Below are 26,442 nucleotides of genomic sequence, written 5' to 3'. Positions count from 1 at the left end.
CAGGTTCGAGCCCTGGTTCGGGAAGATCCCACATGTTGCGGAGCAACTAAGCCCGTGTGCCACAACTATTGAGCCTGCGCTCTAGAGCCCACGAGCCACAACTACGGAGCCCGCGTGCCCCAGCTACTGCAGCCCATGCGCCTAGAGCCCACACTCCGAAACAAGAGAAGCCACCGCAAGGAGAAGCCCGTGCACCACAACGAAGAGTAGCCCCCGCTCGCCGCAACTAAAGAAAGCCTGCACGTAGCAACAAAAACCCAACACAGCCAAAAATAAATAAAATTAAATCTAAAATAAATAAATAATGAAAACAGACTTGTCGATAACTGACCTTGACCCCATGCTTCCTGTACAGCCCAGAGCTGGCTTTTGATGTGAGTCTTTTTCTTATGTTTGCTTTTCTCCCTGCCTGTTTCGTTGTAGTTACCAGCAGCAATTTCTGAGAAAACCTTGACCTTCCCTGTGATAGAGCAAGCCGGCAAACTAGAGAAAACCAGCTTTAACCATCCGACTAAAGCTACCCTCAACCAACACACTTCGGAGAAAAAGAAAAACCCAAATCTCATTTTTTAATTTTTAAACCCGAAGAGCTTGGAGTCTCTGCTGCATTTACACATCTTTCACTCCTTCCCCCAGGGGCCCTATCGTTCGGGCCCTATGTGCGGCAAGCGACAGAAACCAGCTCTAGCCGGCCTCAGGGATAGAGCCCTTCAGGGTAGCACCCCAGCCAGGGCTCAAAACCAACTTCCTTATCTTCCCCATCATGTTCACAGCAGCACAGTTACAATAGCCAAGAGGTAGAAACCACCCAAGTGCCCATGACGCTTAATGGATAAACAGAATACACTCTAAACTGTATGATGGAATATTATTTAGCCTTAAAAATGAAGGAAATTCTGACATGTTACAACACGGATGAACCTTGAGGACATTATGCTAAGTGAAATACACCAGTCACAAAAAGACAAGTACCATGTGATTTCACTTAGCTGAGGTACTTGGTACTTAGAGTAGTCAAATTCATAGAGACAGAATGTTGGTCACCACGGGCTGGGTGGCGGAGGGAATGGGGAGTTGTTGTCTAATGGTAATAGAGTTTACATTTTGCAAGACGAAAAAGTTCTGGAGATCCATCTCACAGTAATGTGAATATACTTAACACCACTGAACTATATACTTTAAAATGGCTAAGATGATAAATTTTAGGTTGCAGGTTATTTACCACAATTTGAAAAATAAATAAACGGCTTCCCTCTCTCCATGTCTGGGCTCCGCTCCCTCATGCTGGCTGCATTCTGAAGTTCCACCAGGTCACTCCAGATCCTGGTGTCCAGCCAAGTCTTCTTGGGTCTCCTTGGCTCTGATTGGTTGACTTGCCCCACCACTGAACCAATCAATATGGCCAGGGAGTGTGATTGGCTGATTGCTTAGCCCCACCCACAGCAATGGGCCAACAGATTGGGAGGGAGATTCCTGGAATTTCCAGAAGAGCCGGGTGGGTTGTGGCCTGTCCACTACAGCAGTGGACCACTTGAGGCATGAGATATGACCACTCCCTTTAGCACCCTGGCAGTTAGTGGGCAGTGAGGCACATCTAACTGAGCATCCCAGCACAAAAGGGATTTCCTTGGGCTTCCCTGGTGGCACAGCGGTTGAGAGTCCGCCTGCCGATGCAGGAGACACGGGTTCGTGCCCCGATCCGGGAGGATCCCACATGCCGTGGAGCGGCTGGGCCCGTGAGCCATGGCCACTGAGCCTGCGAGTCCGGAGCCTGTGCTCCGCAACGGGAGAGGCCACAACAGTGAGAGGCCAGCGTACCGCAAAAAAAAAAAAAAAGGAATTCCTCCACACTACCCGTGGTCTCTAGATTTGTTTTCTAGCAGGCAGGGGTAAAACATATTCAAATTTCCCCCTTCCCACCTTCAGCCCTTTCATTCGATAAATCTTTATTAAATAGATGAGGAAAGGTTATAGGAATGATTGAGGCAAGACAGCCCCAGAGAAGAGGACGGGAAGGGATAGGATGGATGGAGAAGTTAGTGCAAGGCAGGAGCAGGACACCTCAGCTTCTGAAAGAGAGAAAAGAAGAAAGCTTAGGTGGAGACCGAGGTGCCCACACTGGAGAGAAATTCGAATCTTCACATAAGGTAACAGAGTTCTGGAACACTGCCAAGTCCGTTCCTGAAACAGGTTTCAACGGGGCCAGTGTCATCATAAATGCTGGGCCAGGTGTCGCCAGGCAATTGGAGTTTGATTTTCCTGAACAATATTCTCCCTGACTCCAAAAAAGTCTTCAGGGGAATTCACCGGATTCTTGACTTGGCTGGGAAAGACTGTAGCTAAAAGACTGGGTTGGGAACCAGAGTGAGTGGAGAACCTTCCTCTTGAATACAATCCAGCTGGAGCTATAGGAAGTTCTGTCTGCCAGCGCTCCTATTTCGGAAGCATTCTGTCCTGTTTCTCATTATGTGTCTCCGGTCTGCAGAAAGCGAAACGTGACCCGCCACAGGCAGCAAACCTTTGAACTTAGCTTCTTACTTGAAAAGTGTGTTTTTTTCTGCCAAGAGACTGGGGGCGGGAGGGGGGGCAGAGAAGGGAGAGAGAGACAGAGAGGGAAAGAGCTTTCCAGAACCCCAGTCCCACCACCCTCTCCACCACCACCTGAGCTTGGTGAATTCCTTAACCTCTCCATGCCTCATTTGTAAGCTAGGAATCAGGAGAGCTCCTCCCCTGCAGGGCTATTGTGAGAAATCGGTGAATAATTACAATAAATGGTAGCATTCACGATGTCACGGTTTAACCACTAGGCTCGGGGTGGGACGGTCACAACAGCATTAACCAAGACAAAGCCAGGTGTCAGCACCTCTCAGCATTTGCTTCTCCCGGTTTAGATGGATTTTGATGTGCTGTCTGTTGAAAGTAGCTACAGACATCTTCCGCTGGGTCAGATGAAGAAAGGTTCCCTCGATAGATATTTATGGAGCATCTGCCAAGAATCAGATGTGGCAGATGTTGAGGATCACAGGTTAATGAGCCAGTTGGGGTGCGAGCCAGTTGGGGTGCCGGCCACCCCAGAGCTCTCGGCTTCGGGGAACAGACGGAATGGGAGTGCCAGAGAGAGACACAGTGTGGATGCGTGTGTCCTGGAGAGCTGAATCTCGGAGATGTGTTCCTTCATTCTTTCAACCAGTATTTAAGGACCTACTCTGTATGTGCCAAGGGTGTATTCTAGGAGCTGAGGATACGGTGCTGAGCAAGGTAGACAAAAAGCTCTCACCCTCGAGCTCAGAGGTGGCGTTCTACCCGCTCAGACGCTCACTACCAGACGCTCACTACCACATCTGTGATCCTGGGAAAGTCACTAGGTCTTGCTCAGCCTGGGGCTCATCACAGAGCATCAGGGGTATTAAATGAGGTAATGCATGCGAATCTTTTGACTGGGTGCCTGGCACGAAGGCTGCACCCAATAAATGGTGGTGCAATAGTGTGCAAGGTGACCCACGGTGGGGACCACCATCCCAAATTTGGGGAGAGTCTGGGAGGGCTTCCTGGGAGAAGTGACTTATACGCTGAAATCTAGGGCAGCAATTATGTCGCCGGGACAGAAGGGTGAAGACCACGCCAGCTGCTGGTAACCTCCCCTGACCCTCTTGTCTGCCCCTGCAGGTCTCCTTCCCATGGGTGAGGGGCCCAGCACCTTGGCCAAGGCCACAGCCATCTCGGGCCACCCAGCAACCGAACCAGTCACCCTCACCACCACAGACCCCCTTCCACCCGGGCATCTGGCCAGCGCCAGTGCAGAGGAGCTGGTCCCCGGGATTCCCCGGGCCCCCCATGGTCCCACCTGCCTCCCACAAGCGGCCTGTGAGTGCCAGCGGGAAGATGTTCTCCTTCGTGGTGGACAGAGCCGCCCACAGGGTTCCCATCATCAAGCAAGGTACTCATGGGCGCTTCCATGGCAGCTTAGGGGGTGGGCTTTTGGCTAGGAGGGTGGGTCTCAGGTTCTGCTTTCCCCTTTTCTTAAAAAACAATTTTTTATTGAGGTACAGTTGATTTACAGTGTTGTGTTAGTTTCAGGTATGCAGCAAACTGAATCTGTTAAACATATACACGTATCCACTCTTTTTTAGATTCTTTTCCCATATAGACCACTACAGAGTATTGAGGAGAGTTCCCTGTACTATCCAGGAGGTGCTTCTTAGTTATCTATTTTATATATAGTATTGTGTATGTCAATCCCTCTCTTCCAATTTATCCCTCCCCCCTCTTATTCCCGGTAACCATAAGTTTATTTGCTACATCTGTAACTCTATCTCTGTTTCATAGGTAAGTTCATTTGTACCTCTTTTTAGATTCCACATATAAGCGAGATCATATGATATTTGTCTTTCTCTGGCTTTTGCTCTCTGATTCTGAAGTAGAACATAATCAATTGTGAAAAAATTGGGATAAGCAGAAAGTTAGAAAACAGTCAAAGATAAGCTGTCACCCTTATCACCGGAATTCTCCCTGTTGACTTTTTGGCACAAACTCCTCCAAGACTGTGCTCTGCCCGTCTGCACACGTCAGTACCTCTGTGGTGAGTGTGTGTGTGTGTGTGTGTACGTATATATGAATATATATGAATGTGTGTCAGGATCTAAATTTATATACTTCGACTCAGATGTACACACATATTGGTAACTGAAATCCCTCTTGCCTTAGGAGGTTTTTAAATATTTTATTACCATTTTACAGGTTAGAGGAGACTGAGGCTTATGGAGAAAATTACTTCTCCGGAGGTGATATATTCAATCTAATCTCATCTAACACTTTTCAGTCAAATTTAAGGCTGGTTATCTCAGTGACTGTCACTCACAGCCTGGTCACTTTGGGGACACACAGCCATCAGGGTTTCCTTCTTCCCCTCTCCCACCCCCCCAGAAGGCCGCATGGCGTTTGGGGAGGAGACTTCCCATCTGTCACCATCCTCCCGGCCTTGCCAGCCTTACTGGCAGAGTAGCTGGGTGGACTTAGTCCCTGGCATGATTCCCAGGTTTCTTCTGTGGCCACTGGTGTGAAGGTCCCATTCTCTGTTTTCTGCATCCCAGCCCCAGACCCCTCTGAGTCCCCAGGTCTCTCGATGCCTCCACACCCTTCCCTGGTCTCACTCAGGACCACTCACCTAGTCACCTCCCTCAGCCATTCAAATAATAGTTATTATTCTGGGCTTCCCTGGTGGCGCAGCGGTTGAGAGTCCGCCTGCCGATGCAGGGGACACGGGTTCGTGCCCCGGTCCGGGAAGATCCCACATGCCGCGGAGCGGCTGGGCGTGTGAGTCATGGCCGCTGAGCCTGCGCGTCCGGAGCCTGTGCTCCACAACAGGAGAGGCCACAACAGTGAGAGGCCCGCGTACCGCAAAAAAAAAAAAAAGTTATTATTCTGAAATATACAGACTAAGGAGCAAATGAAAGGTATCTCTGCAGTTTATATCATCATCATCATCATCATCTAAGGAACGCTCATGTACCTACCACCCAAGTTCAGAAATTACTCAGCCATTTCCCCCCAGCATTTTAATGTGAAAACTTTCAAACATACAGCAAAGCAAAAAGAATTTTTCAGAGAACAGCTCTCCTCCTAATTCTACCGCTAACACTTTGCTGTAACTCTTTTTTTTTTTTTTTTTTTTTTTGCGGTACGCGGGCCTCTCACTACTGCGGCCTCTCCCACTGCGGGGCACAGGCTCCAGACGCACAGGCCCAGCGGCCACGGCTCACGGGCCCAGCCGCTCCGCGGCACGTGGGATCCTCCCGGACCGAGGCACGAACCCGTGTCCCCTGCATCGGCAGGCAGACTCTCAACCACTGCGCCACCAGGGAAGCCCTGCTGTACTCTTTATTACATTTCTGTCTACCCATCCTTCCCGTCCTGCATTAATCCATCTTATTTTTTGATGCATTTCAAAATAAACAGCACACATCTGTAGCCCCCCCAGATGTTTTAGCACATACACCATTAACTAGAATTCAACATTCTTTGTCTCCTTCGTGTAAAATTAACACACAATGTGTATTAGTTATCATGACTGCATAACAAATTCTCCCCAAACTTAGCAGCCTAAAGCAAAAATCAAACATGTGTTATCATCTATAGGGTTTCTGTGGGTCAGGAATTTGGGAGCAGCTTAGCAGGATGGCTGTGGCTCAGGGTCCCTCGTAAGGCTGCAGTCATCTGAAGGCTTGACCTGGGCCGAGGATCCACTTCCAAGACAGCGTGCTCACATAACTGTCAGCAGGAGGCCCCAGTTCCTCACCACACAGGCCTCCCCAGAGAGTGGCTCGAGTGTTCTCATGACACGGCAGCTGCTCCTCCTGAGCAAGTGATCCTGGAGAGCAAGATAGAAATTGCAGCATCTCTTGTGACGAAGCCTCAGAAGTCATGCTCTGTCATTGCTGCAACGTCCTGCTGGTTACACAGGGCGTCACCCTCCAGTGTGGGAGAAGACTACACACGGGCCTGAAGACCAGGAGGCGGGGGTTATCGGCAGTCACCTTGGAGACCAGCTACCACACCATGAAAGTGTAGATCTTGAGTGTGTTCATTGAGTTTTGACGGTCATGTACACCTATGTAACCCGAATTCCTATCAAGATATAGAACATTACCATCACCCCAGAAAGTTCCCTCATGTCCCTCTCCAGTCAATTCCCAGCCCCAGGCCCCAGAGGCAACCACTCTTCTGAATTCTTTTCCCGCCATGGATTAGCTATTCCTGTTCTAGAATCTCAAGTACACAGAACCATGCAGTGCATGTTCCTTTGTGGAAGGCTTTTCTCACTCCGCATAGTATTTCTGAGATCATTCATTTTGTTGCATGGATCGTGTTCTGTTTTATGAACATATATACAGGGTTTTGTTTTTGTTTTTTTTAATGCATCCTTGGACACATGGCACATGGGCTGTTTCTTTTCTTTTCTGTTTTTCACTCCGCCATTTAAATGTTTCCACTGTAATCACCGGTTTCTCCAGTGCCATGTTGAACTCGGGGCTTCTCTGAAGGACTTGCCTTCCCCCTGGAGAAATGAAGGGTGAGTCGTGTGGCTTAGAGTCCCTCACGTCTACCTGGGCTCTATCTCCTCAGCCTCTCAGCCAGGTCTCATGTTTCCAAACGTTTGCCCTCGTTCCCCTGACTCTCCCCCCATCCTCAGAAAAGGACTTTCACCTTCCCTTGTGATGGGGAGTTCCCTTCTGTCTGGGCCTCTCTACTCCACACTTTAGAGAAAACTCTGTGCTCCAGTCCTCCATGCTGTCTCTTGACTCTATTTTTAAGGGTTCCGAGAACGCTCTTTCCTCTCTTAGCAAAGCTGGGCTCTTCAAATTAAATTGGTTTACTGTTAGACTGTCACCTTGCTTTAGACTTGAAAAATTCTATTTGAAAACCCAAAGCCAAGGACTTATTTATTGCAGGTCAGGTCAGGGTTTCTCAATCTCGGCACAGGGACATGTGGGGCCGGATGACTCCCTGTTGTGGGATCTGTCCTGTCCACTGTAGAATGTTTAGCAGCTTCCCTGACTCCTACCCGCTAGAGATACCAGTAGCAACACCACCACCACTACCCCCTAACTGTGGTACTCAAAAACGTCTCCAGACATTGCCAAAAATCAAAACGTCATTTCGCCTGGGGGCAAAATCACCCTGTTCTAGTTAATACTCATCCTTCCTTTTCCACAAGGCAATAAACCATCAGCTCCAAGGCCAAATCTTAACTGCAAGAGCTCATGGGAGGTGGGGAAGAATTACTGAGAAAAGAAAATATGTGGAGCGATTTGTTAAAATAGCATCTTGATTCATATATTTTCCCAATAATGGGATCATATGAACCTAACATAAGGAACCTCCTTTTTTTTTTTTTTTTTGGCCGTGCTGCTCAGCTTGCGGGATCTTTGTTCCCCAGCCAGGGATGGAACCTGTGCCCCCTGCAGTGGAAGCACAGAATCCTAACCACTGGACTGCCAAGGAATTCCCTACCTGATTTTTAAAATTCAATAATATATCATAAACCTCTTCCCACTTCAGTACATTTACTGCATAGTGGTTAAAAGCATAGGCTCTGAATCCAACAAACTTAGGTTCATCCCTTGACTCCACCACTTACCAGCTGTGTGTCCTTGAGCAGGTGACTTGACATCTCTATGCCTCATATCTCTCACATATAAAATGGAGATGGGAATAATAATGCCTATCTCACGGGGTTGTTATGAAGACGAAATCGTATCCTGCCCGTAAGTGCTGAGCACAGCACCTGGTGCATAGCGAACATTCAGTAAATAGTAAAATTTAAAAATTAAGTTATTACCTAACCAGGATTGTTATTTAAGTTTTATTTACAACTTACAATGTCTTAAAGACACAGTTAAGGTACGCACACACTGCCCTTGCTGCAGACTGGTGATTATTGGAGAGCACCAGGACAGCTGGGGGTTGTTAAAATATTAAAGCAACTCCCCTGCCCTTTGGCCAACAGCTCACGCCCGAAAATTCTTTTTTTTTTTTTAACATCTTTATTGGGGTATAATTGCTTTACAATGGTGTGTTAGTTTCTGCTTTATAACAAAGTGAATCAGTTATACATATACATATGTTCCCATATCTCTTCCCTCTTGCATCTCCCTCCCTCCCACCCTCCCTATCCCACCCCTCTAGGTGGTCACAGAGCACCGAGCTGATCTCCCTGTGCTATGCGGCTGCTTCCCACTAGCTATCTACCTTACGTTTGGTAGTGTATATATGTCCATGCCTCTCTCTCGCTTTGTCACAGCTACCCTTCCCCCTCCCCATATCCTCAAGTCCATTCTCTAGTAGGTCTGTGTCTTTATTCCTGTCTTACCCCTGGGTTCTTCATGACATTTTTTTTTCTTCTTAAATTCCATATATATGTGTTATCATACGGTATTTGTCTTTTTCTTTCTGACTTACTTCACTCTGTATGACAGACTCTAGGTCTATCCACCTCATTACAAATAGCTCAGTTTCGTTTCTTTTTATGGCTGAGTAATATTCTTAAAGTGCCTGTGTCCCCGTATCTGCCGTCCCACTGCCCCAGCCCTCCCGACCCTCCCTGGGGCTTCTCCCCACTGGGACCTCTGAAGGATCCAGCAGCTAGAGTTAAGCCGGTTTTGTCATACACGGCCCTTAGGTTCTTTTTGATAAATAACAGTAGCCGCTAAAGAAGTTTGGGGCGGGTGAGGGGTAACTGCTCCAGCACTTCCCTGCCTGGGTGTAAGGAAAGCGAGTCTCAGAGCAAATTCTAGCCCCACAAAGACTTTGAGTAAACACACCTTCCCCAGTAAAGGGACCCCATCGATCAGCCTGTTCTGTAGGTTTGATGAAGTCTCCCCTCCGGCCATCATCTTTCAGGGAAGGGTCCCTCAAGACAGCCACGACAGGGTCGCAGAGGCAGCCTGGGTCACCCCTAGAGATGGCATCAGATGCCAGAGCTCTAAGCTGAGACTGGACAGGGGCCCAGTTAGGGTCAGACCCCGGGGCCCTCCCTGGGGACACAGGCCAGGCAGTACCTTCCTCAGTGGGAGCCGATTTCTAGCATTCAGCATACCAGGTGCGAGGCCACCCTTTTACCAATAAGAACCCATTTCTGGCCTTCAGTTTGCTCACCAGGAAGACTCTAGGAGTCACAGCTGCCTCCGGACGGTAGCCTGTCTGATGTAATACTGCCCAGCCACACCAGGCCTGGGAACCACAGATTCTGGCAACTGCCTGCCGCAGCCTGAAAACTAAATGACCAGCACACATATAGCATCAAACAGACTGTGCTGAATATTTAGAAACTAAGCCACAGGCCTGTGACCATCCTTGATGCGCCACAGGGACCCCCCACAATTAGGCTGCATGTTAGAGTCAAGCCTGCACCAGAAGACGATTTTTTTTAAATCTCTTTTCTCTATTCCTTTTTTTTCCTAACCCAGTTATAGATGTTGGCAGGAAAGGAGGTGTTTGTGAGGTCAGGAGGAAGGGGAACAGGGGGAAAATGTTCTGGTTCTGTGCTTTCTGCTACGGAAGTACCATCTCCAGTGGCTGCTGAACATCTGAAACGTGGCCCGTGCGACTGAGGAACCAAACGTTTAATTTTAATTCATTTAAATTTAAAAACTGATATTTGATCCAGTTATTGAAAGGGTCGAAGTCTGTCTGGAACATGTTGAGTTGGCGAATCGACTTTTTCGACTCTAAGATTTTGTGGAATCTGAAAACAGATCAAGTCTTCCTCCTGAAAATTCAGTTTCCAAATTGAGATGTGCCGTCAGTGTAAAATAAACCCCAGATTTCAAAGGCTTCATACCTCGAAGAAAAAGGATATTAAATATCTCCATATTCTTTGTCGATTACGTGTTGAAACGATATTTTTTTAATGTATTGGGTTAAATAAAATTTATCGTTAAAAAATTCATCTCTTCTTTTTACCTTTTTAACGCGACTACTAGAAAATTGAAGATTGCATTCAGTAGCTCGCATCAGGCACTGCTGCTGTAGTCAGTTAGGACTTAGCTGCTCAGGACCCAAGAGGGTCAGATGGGGGCCGTGAGCTTCAAATCAAAGTTTTCTAATCATGGACCTAGTTGGGGAGGTGGAGGGAGAGAAAATGGGCAGCTGCTGAAGTTCCAGGCCCTTCTGTTCCTCGCGCCCCAGAAAACACTGTGGCCAGGGCTGCTCATTCAACACGCAAGGCTGTGCGTTCTCCGGGCACCACAGGCCATCAGCTATGTCCACTAGAGGTTCTGGGGTCCACAAACAGGTTTGAGACCTGGCTGGGGGGCAGGAATCTTTGACTCTAAAATGCATAAATAAAAAGTGCAGAAGCAAAATGAATAAATGATTGAATGAATGTCCACAAACATGACGGTGCATGCTTCATTCATTATTAATGTTAATACTCATTAAAGTTTCATCACCTTTGAAAACAATTTCTTCAGTTTCTCACTTCACAAGAAGATAAGATTGTGCAGTGACTGTCCAGAAACCATAGTCGCTTGGACATTTAAAATACGCTGCTTGGGCCCAAGTGATCTCACAAGTAGAATGATAGAAATCTTTACAAAAGTTTCTACACCAATTAAAAAAAAAAATGTATTCAGTGTTGATGTGAGTGAATTGCGAGATGTCTGATGTGATACAGAGTGGGGCCCCCAAACATAATGCCATACTCCCCGAAAGTCATATAAACAGCCCTTGTAACATTGGGGTTAATAAGAAAACAATTAGGAAAGCTTACATGTCTATCGAGTGGATCCTAGTTAAATACGTTTGGCACACTTGTACAGTGGACCACAATGCTACCATTGAAAGGAACCCGGTACAGCTACAAATACTGACATGGGAAGATGTTTTTGATATTGTTAGCTGAAAAGTAAGCTGGAGAAGAATCTCTGTCATGTAAATCCATTTTTGTTTTTTGAAAAGATATGACTGCAATAAAAAAAATATAGCTAACATTTAGTACTAAATGCTCTACATGAGGGGTCAGCAAACTTTTCCTGTAAAGAACCAGATAGTAAGTACTTTAGGGTTTGTGGGTCACATGGTCTCTGCTGCAGCTACTCAGCTCTGCCTTCGTAGCTGGGAAGCAGCCATAAATAATATGTAAATGATCACTGGCTGTGTTGCAATAAAACTTTATTTACAAAACTAGGCAGAAGGCCAGATTTGGCCACAGGGCCATAGTGTGCCAACCCCTGCTCTATATCATTATTCTATTTAATCTCCAGATAGCCCTTTATAGCAGAGACTATCAGTGATCCTAAATTATATATGTGGAAACTAAGGCTTAGGGAGAGTAAATGACTTGCCTAAGGTCATCAGCTCTTATGCGGCATAGAAAAAAGTCTGGAAAGAGACACATCACAGTGCATCCGTGCAGTTAACGCTGGGGAAGAGAAATGAGGCGGCTCTTACCCTTTCCAGTACTCCTGTAATGCGTTCATTGCATAAGTCTCATGAATGTGAAGGTTAATCTGAAAATATTCTTTAAGACTTCGGGGAAACTCACAGTCTCCTCTGCATTCTCTGTCGACCTTGTGTGTTAGTGTGGACCAACGCCATGGAACTGTCGGAACAATCAGTGGCCGAGGAAATTCCTGGGGCAGGGTTCTCCAGAGAAATTTTTGTGGACCAGGACCTGACCCAGCACGATAAGGTGAGGGGTCTCGGGGAAGGACAGAGCTACAGCAGCAAGAGGGACCATGGAGAGATTGCCACTGCCTCTTGTTCACTGTGTCTCAAGGACTGCCCCTTTTTCCTACTTCCAAGAAACCACCTCTTCCTCCCAAGACGTTTGGCCAGGTTTGGCCATTGCTCATTTTATCCCAAATAACATCTACAGCTACAAGGTACTGAGCACCAACTGTGTGCTGGGCCACGTCCTGTGCACTTGACGTTTATTAGCTCGTTAATCTTCACCATCTTCAAAATAGATTTTATCACCCTCACTTTGCAGATGAGGAAACTGAAGCTCAGAGAGGTTAAGTAATGTGTTCAAGGTTGCCCAGTGCAAGGAGCAGTGTTAGGATTCAAACCTAGGTCTGGTTAACTTCTCAGAGGGTACTTCTAACTCCCACACAGTAATCACTTGGTCAACCTTGAATGATGGAACAGTGATGCAAAACCACGTTCCTAGCAGGAGCAAGTGAGCACTGAAGTCAGGGAGGCCTGGGCAGAGAGACTTGTTAAAGAACCAGAGAGGTTTAAAGCAGGGATGCGAGCAGAACAGATGGATTCAAGGCATCCTGGGAAAGGCCCAGGTCAATTTCTCCCCGCTTAGACACGACCTGAAAGTTACTCTAAAAGAAGCAGTCTATAGTATCTCGCTTTCCTTAAGGGCCAGGGCCTGCTCCCGCAGCAATTCTCGGAGTTTGTGAGGAGCAGACCTACCTGGGGTTCTTGTCAGACACGGAAATCCAAAACTTCAGGAGGCAGGGGGTTCCAACTCAGGCATCCTGGGACCAGACTCTGAAAAATGTTGCAGAAAGGCGAGAAGCCACGCTCAGATTCTCTATTTATCGCTGTGTAACAAGCCACCCCAAAACTTAGTGGCTTAAAACAGCAATTCATTATTCCCCAGAATCTATGGGTTGACCTGGAAGGTTCCTTTGTTCGCATCCCCTGGCCTCACTCATGCAGGCTCAGTCAGCCGCTGGCTTGGCCAGGCTGGTGGTCTCCATTGGCCTCCTTCCCACATCTGGGGCCTCAGCCAGGATGCCTGGACTGGTGGGCCCCTTTCTGCATGTGGATTTTCATCACAACACGGTGGTCTCAGGGTTCCCAGGGGGCCAGAGCAGAAGCTGCACAGCCTGTAAGAACTTGCCTGGAGATCATGCAGCATCACTTCCACTCCATTCAGTTGGTTATAGCAAGTCACAGGGCCAGCCCAGACTAGAGGATGGGGAAGTAGACTGGATGGCAAAGCTGCAAAGTATTTGTAGCCATTTTTCAACCTGCCTCAATTTTAACTTGGAAATATAGTGCAACCACTATAAATTTTTCTATTTATAGAAAATTTTTATAAGCCATTTATAATTTTTTCTATTTATAATAGAAATAATTTTTTCTATTTATAAGCTATTTTTACCCTGACTTGCCAGGACTCCTTCAAGTGACAATAAACAAAGTAGCTTGAGGGGGAGCAATTATTAGCTCATCTTATTGGAAAATTTAAAGGGCCGCTAGCTTCAGGTATGGCTAGATCCAGGAGCTTGAATGATGTCGTCAGAACACCTCCCCACTACCAATCTCTCCCCTCTGTTTCCCTCAGAGTCTGGCTTTCTACATAAGGCTGGCCTTGTGTGTTAGAAAAGACAAACTCAGGCAAACAAGCCTACATATTTAAAGCTTGTGATCCAGAAGAAGGCAAGATCCTCTCCCTCTTTAATCGATGTGTGAAATCTCTGATTGACCAGCTTGGGCCACATGCACACGGGGAGGTGGGACAGGAAGGAGCAGGGCACATGACTGACAGTCCTACCCAGACCACAGGGAAGGAGGAACGCTCCCTCCAAGAAGGGCAAGGGGACCCTCACCAGGAAAGCAGAACCCACGGCTGTCCGCTGCCCTCTGCAAACTTCTTATATTCCGGCACTGGCACGGGGCCTGGCACTTAGCTGCTGCCCGATGAATGTTTGTTGCATGAAAAATGAATAAGCACCTGGCTGATCCTAACAGGGTGAAACAGGGGAAACTGCCCAGGCGTAGGGAACATGTCTGATGCTCTCTCTTGAAGTTTGGCCACCAGCGTTCACAAGGACCCAAAGGAAGGCCCCTGGCAGTAGTTGGCAATGTCAGACGGGCTTTCTCATGAGCGAGACCCTGTCCTTCCCCAGGTCACAGAGCTAGCAGGTCGTGAGGCTGACTGGATGGCTCCCCTGGGAATGAGCTGGCCTAGAACTTGCCCGTTTACCTCCTCCTGTGGCTACTTTGGAAAAGGCCTCTGGGACACTTTTCTTCTTCTTCTTCAGTTTTTCTGACATTTTATTGAGAACTTCTGGTGAGAAGTTTGGGGCATTTTTTTTTCCTTTTTTGGAAAACCTAACAAATTCTTTGGCTGCAGAGTTTTTCACTGGAGAGACGGAGGACAGGGTTAATTATACCTGTGGGTAAAGTCTAGCAGCAATTTTGTTTTTCCAGCCGAAAGTTTACATGAGCCCACGCAAAGAAATCACCATTCCTGTCTCATTTACTTTCCAGATTCAGTTACCTGGAACAAATTCATACATGAATAGCAAAAAGAGGCAGGAAGTACTAGAAGAGAGGAAAGGGAAAACAAATATTTCAGAACGTTTTAAGTTAAAAAAAAATAACCCTCATTATAGGCAGAATGTGGTCAAACAGAATGTTGTTTTCCTGATTACCTTTCCTAGGTCCCCAGTGTGCTAGGCTGACTATTATAAATGAAAATATTATAAGTAAACTTTCTAGCAACAAAAGTTCCCAAGTGGGATGGTTGTTCTTAATATGAAAGTATAATTCTCGGGGAAAGGAAAGTTTCCGTACCTGTGAGGTATAGACATCCATTACAGGAGTCTATATACAAGTACTCATTTTAACCAAATTCTTGTCTGTGTGAGATTTTCCAAGCGACAGAGACAGCCTTGAAAGTCTGCTTTTTCCCTCCCTGCCTGCCCTCACCTTCCCAAGAATGATACCATATTTTTCCTGTATTTCTTTAAATGGGCTCAGCCTTATACCCAGACCCACACCTAGTAAATTTCCCATCTGGCCTCCACCCAGGATGAAATAATTCTGCTGCTGGGAAGAGAAGTCAGCCGTCTCTCAGGTTTTGAACTTGAATCCAAATACAAAGACACCGTGATAGCAAGCCTGCACAACGAAGTGGCCAACCTGAGCCAGAAGCTGTTGGAAACAGCCGCCTCCAGGCAGAAGGAGAGGGTGATCCCGCCCAAGGTTCAGGTTCCGCATGAAGAGGACGATGCCCAACAGACAGAGATCCAGAGCTTGAAAGACCAGGTAGGGCTCAGAGACAAGTGGGTCGGGGCCTTGGGGTCACAACACAGGTGACAGCTCTCAGGGAGAGCCTGGGCAGAGCCACCCGGGTAGTTAGAAATGGGCAGTGAGCATAGCATGGTGGAGAAGAGTGCAGATCCAGGGAGTGGAGGGTTGGCAAGTTTCTAGCCTTGTAAGAACAATATTAGATTTGATTAAGTGCCTACCATGCTCAGGCCCTGGTGCAGGCACTTTTGGTGTATTAGCTTATTTATTTATTCATTTATTTATTTATTTTTGGCTGCGTTGGGTCTTCATCACTGCGCGGGCTTTCTCTAGTTGCAGTGAGCAGGGGCTACTCTTCGCCACGGTGTGTGGGCTTCTCATTGCAGTGGCTTCTGTTGCTACAGAGCATGGGCTCTAGACGCGTGGGCTTCAGTAGTTGCAGCATGAGGGCTTCAGTAGTTGTGGCTCGTGGGCTCTAGAGTGCAGGCTCAGTAGTTGTGGCCCACGGGCTTAGTTGCTCCATGGCATGTGGGATCTTCCTGGACCAGGGCTCGAACCCGTGTCCCCTGCATTGGCAGGCGGATTCTTAACCACTGCACCATGAGGGAAGTCCCCGCATTAGCTATTTAAACCTCAGTCTTCTGGCACATGCCATTCTACAGATGAGGAGACTGAGGCAGGCTCAGAGATGCCCAGGAGCTCGTTACAGCTTGCACAGCAAGTGAGAGGCAGTGATGTGATTTGGGTTCAGCTCTGCCATCTTGTACACCTCATGCTTTCACACCCACTTTGCATTTCCACCCAACTCCTGTCGCTTCAGTGACCACTTCTCACACCCACCCAGACCCAGCCAGAAAGAGCTGGAGATGGGGAGAAGGAACCCCATAGTGTTCCAAACACTGAGGCCTTTATCAAACCCTGAAGGCAGCTGCTGGTTCATTAATAGGGAATTTGACCAAAAATTCTCCACCCAGAATGTCTGGATTTACCAGTCAACTTCCTTTCTCCTGAAACTAAATACAACAAAGAAAAAAAAACTTTTTTTAAGTTTTAAAGAACTACTTTAAAATTGGCCATTGATCTTGTACATAAATTATATCTCAACAAAGGTGATAAAAAAGCAATTGATCATTGATGAATTTTGGCCTCAGTGCATAATTCTGCTTAAAACCGTAGTCAGATTTAGTTCAAGATGGTGGAGTAGAAGGACATGCTCCCACTCCCTCTTTCGAGAACACCAGAATCACAACTAAGTGCTGAACAATCATCGACAGGAAGACGCTGGAACTCACCAAAAAAGATACCCCACATGAAAAGACAAAGGAGAAGGAGCAATGAGAGGGTAGGAAGGGCGCAATCACAATAAAATCAAATCCCATAACTGCTGCGTGGGTGACTCACAAACTGGAGAATATTTATACCACAGAAGTCCACCCACTGGAGTGAAGGTTCTGAGCCCCATGTCAGGCTTCCCAACCTGGGGGTCTGACAACAGGAGGAGAAATTCCTAGAGAATCAGACTTTAAAGGCTAACGGGATTTGATTGCAGGACTTCAGCAGGACTGGGGGAAACAGAGATTCTACTCTTGGAGGGCACACACAAAGTAGTGTGCACATCGGGACCCAGGGGAAGGAGCAGTGACCCCATAGGAGACTGAACCAGACCTACCTGCTAGTGTTGGAGGGTCTCCTGCAGAGGTGGGGGGCAGCTGTGTCTCACCAAGGAACAAGGACACTGGCAGCAGAAGTTCTGGGAAATACTCCTTGGTGTGAGCCTTCCCAGAGTCTGCCATTAGCCCCAACAAAGAGCCTGGGTATGCTCCAGTGTTGGGTTGCCTCAGGCCAAACAACGAACAGGGAGGGAACCCAGACCCACCCATCAGCAGACAAGCAGATTAAAGTTTTACTGAGCTCTGCCCACCAGTGCAACAGCCAGCTCTACCCACCACCAGTTCCTCCCATCAGGAAACTTGCAGAAGCCTCTTAGAGAGCCTCATCCACCAGAGGGCAGACAGCAGAATCAAGAAGAACTACAATCCTGCAGCCTGTGGAACAAAAGCCACATTCACAGAAAGACAGACAAGATGAAAAGGCAGAGGGCTATGTACCAGATGAAGGAAGAAGATAAAACCCCAGAAAAACAACTAAATGAAATGGAGATAGGCAATCTTCCAGAAAAAGTATTCAGAATAAAGATAGTGAAGATGATCCTGGACCTCAGAAAAAGAATGGAGGCAAGGATCGAGAAGATGCAAGAAATGCTTAACAAAGATCTAGAAGAATTAAAGAACAAACAAATAGAGATGAAAAATACAGTAACTGAAATGAAAAATACACTAGAAGGAATCAATAGAATAACTGAGGCAAAAGAATGGATAAGTGACCTGGAAGATAGAATGGTGGAATTCACTGCTGTGGAACAGAATAAAGAAAAAAGAATGAAAAGAAATGAAGACAGCCTAAGAGACCTCTGGGACAACATTAAACGCAACAACATTCGCATTACAGGGGTCCCAGAAGGAAAAGAGAGAGACAGAAAGACCTGAGAAAATATTTGAAGAGATTATAGTCGAAAACTTCCCTAACATCAGAAAGGAAATAGCCACCCAAGTCCAGGAAGCACAGAGAGTCCCATACAGGAGAAACCCAAGGAGAAACACACCGAGACACATAGTAATCAAATTGGCAAAAATTAAAGACAAAGAAAAATTATTGACAGCAGCAAGGGAAAAATGACAACATACAAGGGAACTCCCATAAGGTTAACAGCTGATTTCTCAGCAGAAACTCTACAAGCCAGAAGGGAGTGGCATGATATACTTAAAGTGATGAAAGGGAAGAACCTACAACCAAGATTACTCTACCTGGCAAGGATCTCATTCAGATTGGGTGGAGAAATCAAAAGCTTTACAAACAAGCAAAAGCTAAGAGAATTCAGCACCACCAAACCAGCTCTAAAACAAATGCTAAAGGAACTTCTCTAAGTGGGAAACACAAGAGAAGAGGATAACCTACAAAAACAAACCCAAAACAATTAAGAAAATGGTAATAGGAACACACATATTGATAATTACCTTAAATGTGAATGGATTAAATGCTCCAACCAAAAGACACAGGCTTGCTGAATGGATACAAAAACAAGGCCCATATATATGCTGTCTACAGTAGACCCACTTCAGACCTAGGGACACATACAGACTGAAAGTGAGGGGATGGAAAAAGATATTCCATGCAAATGGAAATCAAAGGAAAGCTGGAGTAGCAATACTCATATCAGATAAATAGACTTTAAAATAAAGAATGTTACAAGAGACAAGGAAGGACATTACGTAATGATCAAGGGATCAATCCAAGAAGAAGATATAACAATTATAAATATATATGCACCCAACATAGGAGCACCTCAATACATAAGGCAACTGCTAACAGCTCTAAAAGAGGAAATCGACAGTAACACAATAATAGTGGGGGACTTTAACACCTCACTTACACCAATGGACAGATCATCCAAACAGAAAATTAATAAGGAAACACAAGCTTTAAATGACACAATAGACCAGATAGATTTAATTAGTATTTGTAGGACATTCCATCCAAAAACAGCATAGTACACTTTCTTCTCAAGTGCACACGGAACATTCTCCAGGATAGATCAGATCTTGGGTCACAAATCAAGCCTCAGTAAATTTAAGAAAATTAAAATCATATCAAGCATCTTTTCTGACTACAATGCTATGAGATTAGAAATGAATTACAGGGGAAAACCTGTAAAAAAACACAAACAGATGAAGGCTAAACAGTACATTACTACATAACCAAGAGATCACTGAAGAAATCAAATAGGAAATCAAAAAAAAACCTAGAGACAAATTACAATGAAAACACGACTATCCAAAACCTATGGGATGCAGCAAAAGTAGTTCTAAGAGGGAAGTTTACAGCAATACAAGCCTACCTCAAGAAACAAGAAACATCTCAAGTAAACAATCTAACTTTACACCTAAAGGAACGAGAGAAAGAAGAACAAACAAACCCAAAGTTAGCAGGAGGAAAGAAATCCTAAAGATCAGAGCAGAAATAAATGAAATAGAAACAAAGAAAACAATAGCAAGCATCAATAAAACTAAAAGCTGGTTCTTTGAGAAGATAAACAAATTGATAAACCATTAGCCAGACTCACCAAGAAAAAGAGGGAGAGGACTCAAATCAATAAAATTAGAAATGAAAAAGGACAAGTTACAACAGACACTGCAGAAATACAAAGCACCCTAAGAGACTACTACAAGCAACTCTATGCCAATAAAATGGACAACCTGGAAGAAATGGACAAATTCTTAGAAAGGTATAACCTTCCAAGCCTGAACCAGGAAGAAAGAGAAAATATGAACAGACCAATCACAAGTAATGAAATTGAAACTGTGATTAAAAATTTTCCAACAAACAAAAGTCCAGAACCATATGGCTTCACAGGTGAATTCTATCAAACATTTAGAGAAGAGCTAACACCCCTCCTTCTCAAACTCTTCCAAAAAATTTCAGAGGAAGGAAAATTCCCAAACTCATTCTCTGAGGCCACCATCACCCTGACACCAAAACCAGACAAAGATACTACAAAGAAAGAAAATTACAGACCAATATCACCGATGAACATAGATTCAAAAATCCTCAACAAAATACTAGCAAACAGAATCCAACAACACATTAAAAGGATCATACACCACGATCAAGTGGGATTCATCCCAGAGATGCAAAGATTCTTCAATATATGCAAATCAATCAATGTGATACACCATATTAACAAATTGAAGAATAAAAACCATATGATCATCTCAGTGGATGCAGAAAAAGCTTTTGACAAAATTAAACACTGATTTATGATAAAAACTCTCCAGAAAGTGGGCATAGAGGGAACCTACTTCAACATAATAAAGGCCATATATGGCAAACCCACAGCAGACATCATTCTCAATGGTGAAAAACTGAAAGCATTTCCTCTAAGATCAGGAACAAGACAAGGATGTCCACTCACACCGCTATTATTCAACATAGTTTTGGAAGTCCTAGCCACAGCAGTCAGAGAAGAAAAAGCAATAAAAGGAATACAAATTGAAAAAGAAGAAGTAAAACTGTCACTGTTTGCAGATGACAGGATACTATACAGAGAGAATCCTAAAGATGCCACCAGAAAACTACTAGAGCTAATCAATGAACTTGGTAAATTTGCAGGATACAAAATTAGTGCACAGAAATCTCTTGCATTCCTATACACTAATGATGAAAAATCTGAAAGAGAAATTAAGAAAACACTCCCATTTACCATTGCAACAAAAAAATAAAATACCTAGGAATAAACCTACCTAGGGAGACAAAAGACCTGTATGCAGAAAACTGTAAGACACTGATGAAACAAATTAAAGATGAAACCAACAGATGGAGAGATATACCATGTTCTTGGATTGGAAGAATCAATATTGTGAAAATGACTATACTACCCAAAGCTATCTACATATTCAATGCAATCCCTATCAAATTACCAATGGCATTTTTTACAGAACTAGAACAAAAAATCTTAAAATTTGTGCGGGGACACAAAAGACCCCAAATAGCCAAAGCAGTCTTGAGGGAAAAAAATGAGCTGGAGGAATCAGACTCCCTGACTTCAGCCTATACTACAAAGCTACAGTAATCAAGACAATATGGTACTGGCACAAAAACAGAAATATAGATCAATGGAACAGGATAGAAAGCCCAGAGATAAACCCACGCATCCATGGTCAACTAATCTATGGCAAAGGAGACAAGGATATACAGTGGAGAAAAGACAGTCTCTTCAATAAGTGGTGCTGGGAAAACTGGACAGCTACATGTAAAAGAATGAAATTAGAACACTCCCTAACACCACACACAAAAATAAACTCAAAATGGATTAGAGACCTAAATGTAAGACCAGGCACTATAAAACTCTTAGAGGAAAACATAGGAAGAACACTCTTTGACATAAATCACAGCAAGATATTTTTTGATCCACCTCCTAGAGTAATGGAAATAAATACAAAAATAAACAAACGGGACCAAATGAAACTTCAAAGCTTTTGCACAGCAAAGGAAACCATAAACAAGACGAAAAGACAACCCTCAGAATGGGAGAAAATATTTGCAAAGGAAGCAACTGATAAAGGATTAATTTCCAAAATATATAAACAGCTCATGCAGCTCAATATTAAAAAAACAAACAACCCAATCCAAAAATGGGCAGAAGACCTAAATAGACATTTCTCCATACAGATGGCCAAGAAGCACATGAAAAGCTGCTCAACATCACTAATTATTAGAGAAATGCAAATCAAAACTACAATGAGGTATCACCTCACACCAGTTAGAACGGGCATCATCAGAAAATCTACAAACAACAAATGCTGGAGAGGGTGTGGAGAAAAGGGAACTCTCTTGCACGGTTGGTGGGAATGTAAGTTGATAACAGCCACTATGGAGAACAGTATGGAGGTTCCTTAAAAAACTAAAAATAGAATTACCATATGACACAGCAATCCCACTACTGGGCATATACCCAGAGAAAACCATAATTCAAAAAGCCACATGCACCCCAATGTTCATTGCAGTGCTATTTACAATAGCCAGGTCATGGAAGCAACCTAAATGCCCATCAACAGACAAATGGATAAAGAAGATGTGGCACATATATACAATGGAATGTTACTCAGCCATAAAAAGGAACAAAATTGGGTCATTTGTAGAGACACGGATGGATCTAGAGACTGTCACAGAGTGAAGTAAGTCAGAAAGAGAAGAACAAATATCGTATATTAACGCATATATGTGGAACCTAGAAAAATGGTAAAGATGAACCAGTTTTCAGAGCAGAAATTGAGACACAGATGTGGAGAACAAACGTATGGACACCAAGGGGGGAAAGTGGCAGGGGGTGGGGATGGTGGTGTGATGAATTGGGAGATTGGGATTTACATATATACACTGATGTGTATAAAATGGGTGACTAATAAGAAATAAGCAAATAAACATTTTAAAAAAAGAGAGAAAAAAAACCGTAGTCAGTGCTTGGGGGCCTTGGTTCTCTTGTTCTCTGTTTACTGTCTTTCCCTTCTGTAACCGATGCTAAGTACACAGTCTCAGTCCTAGAAATGATGCTCTAGAAAGGACACAGATTGTGTATGGTGAACCTAGGAGATTCTAGCAGGAAACTGTAAGCTCCATGAAGGCAAAGGTTGGGCCCAGTAACCTTCTAGAACTCTGTTAGGACCGTGTCTGTTTGTTTGTTCTTTATTCATCCATCCGTCCATTCATTCAAATAAATATTTTGGGGGTGTCTATCCCATGCCATGCCCTCTTCCAGGCTCTGAGAATTCAGCAGAGAACAAGACAGACATGATCCTTCCCCCTGTTATGATCTAGTGAGGGGGACAGAATAAACAAGTAAACAAATACATGCTCTAATATTTAAACGAACTAATGACTCTCCTTCGAACCTGGTTTTGAAAAAACAATGAAAGTAACAGGTCCTATAGGAATTATCAGTGCAAACAGTTACCTTGACATGTAGCTGACACATTAATGAGCATCTTTTTCTTGAACTGAGCCCAATTTTGTTGAAATATTCCTTTCAGTTATTCTCCCATTTCAGAGCTTTCCTGAGAAAATGACATGTCTTTTTCAGGTACATGGACGAGGCTGAATTATTCCCATATACCATTTTTTTTTTTTTTTGGCCGTACCACGCGGCTTGTAGGATCTTAGTTCCCTGACCAGGGATCAAACCCAGGCCTCCAGCAGTGGAAGCACAGAGTCCTAACCACTGGACCACCAGGGAATTCCCCACATACCTTTTTTTTTATAATTGAAATATATTTGACATATAATATTATATAATTTCCACATATCTTTGAATATCAGCAAGTCACAATTTGAGTATTATTTAAAGTGGCTGCCGATATCTGGGGGAAAAAAAATGGTTTTTTACAAAGAAATTATCTAGAAATAATTACACTGATGCATCATGCTGTTGCCTCCCCTACCACTAGAGCTTCACTTATAACTGAAGGAGAATATTTTATAACAAGGCATATATGAACCAGAGGCTCCACTGGTTTGAACTCAAATCGAGTTTCATCCACTGACATTTTAGTTTCTTAACTATTCTACTACCTGCAGAGCATTCCACCAGAAGTGTAAGCCACATGGCAGGTTGATTTATTGTTCTGATTACTTTACGTGTTTTCCTTGGTCCCCGAAGGTGTGTGCATAATGATTTGCTCTCAAAAATCTTCGATCCGCAACAATATCACTAGAAAATTCTTACCTCCGTGTGCTCTTATATGCCTGTGCTAATTAGAAGCCAAATTATTATCTTGAAACAATCACTCCTCCTAGCACTATTAACTTTCTTATGATTCAGTGCCCATTTTATTACACAGCTTAACCGACATTAAACATCTTGGAATTTATGCCAATTACAAACAATATGGATATTTATTTTGGTAGTAAAAGTATCAAAGAGGTTTGAAGACTCTTTGGAGTTTTCCAGCAATCCGAAATCCTAAAACTCTGACGCTTAGATTGAAATATTTTAAATCTGTCAAAAGCACTGGAGCCTTAGAGGGGAACGTATGTTTTCCCTTCTGGAAGTTTGTCTCTGTGTGTTCTATCTCTGGTATCATGTAAATAAAAGCATTGCGCTGAGAAGAGCTTACAAACACTTTCAGTGTTCCAAGGACCTTTTATGGAAAAGTTGTACTTCCCCCAAATTTCACATTCCCCCCCAATGTGAAAGAATTTTTTTACTCAAAGTTTCCAAAGCACAAATATACAAAAGTATAGCCTTGGGGAGAGCGAGGGGCAGAGTGGCCTGTGTCCCCACAACTTCTAGCATAGACCGCCCCCCAGTAATGTCTCAGGTGCCCCAGGGAAAAAGTGAGTGTAACTGCCCCAAATGTCATCGACTCTGAACCATGATGGTGCATGAAACGAGTCAGAAAACTTGTGAGACCTTGACGCTTCTGTTAATTCTACCAGAGTAATAATGACAAGATTTCCAAGGACACAAACCAAGACCAAAGGCTGTGAGCGCCATCTGGTGGCCATGTCACCACGCCCGAACCCCATTACCTGGGCATGCCCACTCCCTCCCCCCAATCTTTTTTTTTTTAATGTGATGCCCGCAACCTGGTCTGATGGTAAACAGGGAAATTCCTGTATTTCTTCTTTTGGAGGGATTATTTTTATTTAAGATACTGAGTCTCTATTTACTCTTATAACAGTTATTTTTAATTTAATGCACATTTTTAAGTTTAAAAAGGGAGCTGCTTCTATGAAAAATGCTAAGAAATTATAGTGGGGCTAGCCAAGAGACACGGGAAAAATAGTGAAAGTGGTATATGAATGACTGAAGTTTAGGAACTCTCTTAGGGTGGGGTTGCCAGATAAAGTAAGGACACCCAGTTAAGTTTGAATTTTAGAATTTCGTTTTAGTGTGTGTCCCAAATATTGCATGGGATACACTTGCACTAAAATATTATTCATTATCTGAAATCCTATTTTAAGTGAACATCCTTTTTACCTCCCCTAAATCTGACAAACTTACCTTAGGAGAACAGAATTGCACCCAGGACTTCCCTGGTAGCGCAGTGGTTAGGAATCTGCCTGCCAGTGCAGGGGACATGGGCTCGAGCCCTGGTCCAGGAAGATCCCACATGCCGCGGAGCAACTAAGCCCGTGCGCCACAATTACTGAGCCCTCGTGCCACAACTACTGAAGCCTGTGCGCCTAGAGCCCATGCTCTGCAACAGGAGAAGGCACTGCAGTGAGAAGCCTGTGCACCGCAACAAAGACCCAATGCAGCCAAAAATAAATAAATAAAATAAATAAATTTATTTTTTAAAAAAAGAAAAGAAATTGCACCCTTCTCCTTGTCACTTCCATTTTGATATCAAAACAAGCTAGCTCTTGTCCTGTCTACGGATTGCGTGGCATTTATGCCCCAATAAACGTGTCCCTGTGCAAGTACTGAGGCCTGACATCTGAAAAATCACAGGACAAAGGCCCACCGTGCACCCTGAGGTGGGAAAGGCCTGGCCACTCAGAACAAACAGTCTCGCCGCATCAGACCGAGAGGGAGGGGGTTCCGGGCCCAGCTCTCTTTCCCGGCCTCTCGGGTACCTGCTCTGAGGAGGCCAAGGCCTGGCAGCTACTTTCGGGCTCTTACCAACGTTGCCTTTGATGGAGAGCTTCCGCGCCCCGCGTGTAGACCTAGACCCCTGGAGGGGGGCCCGCCCTCGAGGGGGCTCTGAGCCATGGACTTAGAGGGTGCTCCCAGCAGCCTTAGATAGAGCCGGCCTGTGGTCCTGTATTTCCTCTTAATAACAACCACACTGGTGTTTAAGTGAGCCTGGCAAGGCTTACAGATGCACACATAAAGGTTACCAACCACCTTCCCCAGAGCCAGACGAGGGAAGCAGAAGCTAAAACACCCTGTGGGTAGTCAGAGGAGAGGACTGTCCCGGCTCATCCCCCTGCGCCGTGTGCCAGGCATGATCTGAGCACTCGTACACATGCTAACTTATTAAAATACTTCTAACAATCCTATCAGGTTGGGACTACCATCACCCCGTGTACAGACTGAAAGAAAGGAAACAGAATATGGTGTCCTCCTTGTGTTCACAAAGCCCGTAAGTGGCAGAGACAGGACTTGAAGGCCACAGTCCGGCTCCCGAGCCCATGCCACACTTTACAGCCTCCGACTTCTCATGCTCATTCCTAGAGCCACCTGGGAAGGAGGAACCAGGCAACTAAAGACTGGGTTTGAATCACACTCCCCCTCTGACCAGCGTGTGATCCCGCGCAAGGGACCTCGCCTCTCTGAGTCTCAACCTGCTCCCTTGCGAAATGGGAACATTAATGGGAACATCAGCCTTC

The 26,442-nt window shown here is 44.9% G+C and overlaps 1 protein-coding gene across 1 annotated transcript in view; it reads left to right on the top strand.

The window, feature by feature from the left end:
- FHAD1 (forkhead associated phosphopeptide binding domain 1) overlaps window positions 1–26,442 on the top strand; it is a 139,021-nt gene that overhangs the window by 37,680 nt on the left and 74,899 nt on the right. The window contains exons 4-6 of the mRNA XM_073804661.1: window positions 3,667–3,937; window positions 12,081–12,190; window positions 15,277–15,513. Coding sequence (XP_073660762.1) covers window positions 3,667–3,937; window positions 12,081–12,190; window positions 15,277–15,513 — 618 coding nt within the window. The remainder of the gene's footprint in view (window positions 1–3,666; window positions 3,938–12,080; window positions 12,191–15,276; window positions 15,514–26,442) is intronic.

The sequence above is a fragment of the Tursiops truncatus genome, chromosome 1 (assembly GCF_011762595.2).
Source record: "Tursiops truncatus isolate mTurTru1 chromosome 1, mTurTru1.mat.Y, whole genome shotgun sequence".
In the NCBI taxonomy this organism is placed as follows: Eukaryota; Metazoa; Chordata; class Mammalia; order Artiodactyla; family Delphinidae; genus Tursiops; species Tursiops truncatus.
Note: the sequence above shows the minus strand (reverse complement) of the source record. Positions and strands in the feature narration are given on the sequence as shown.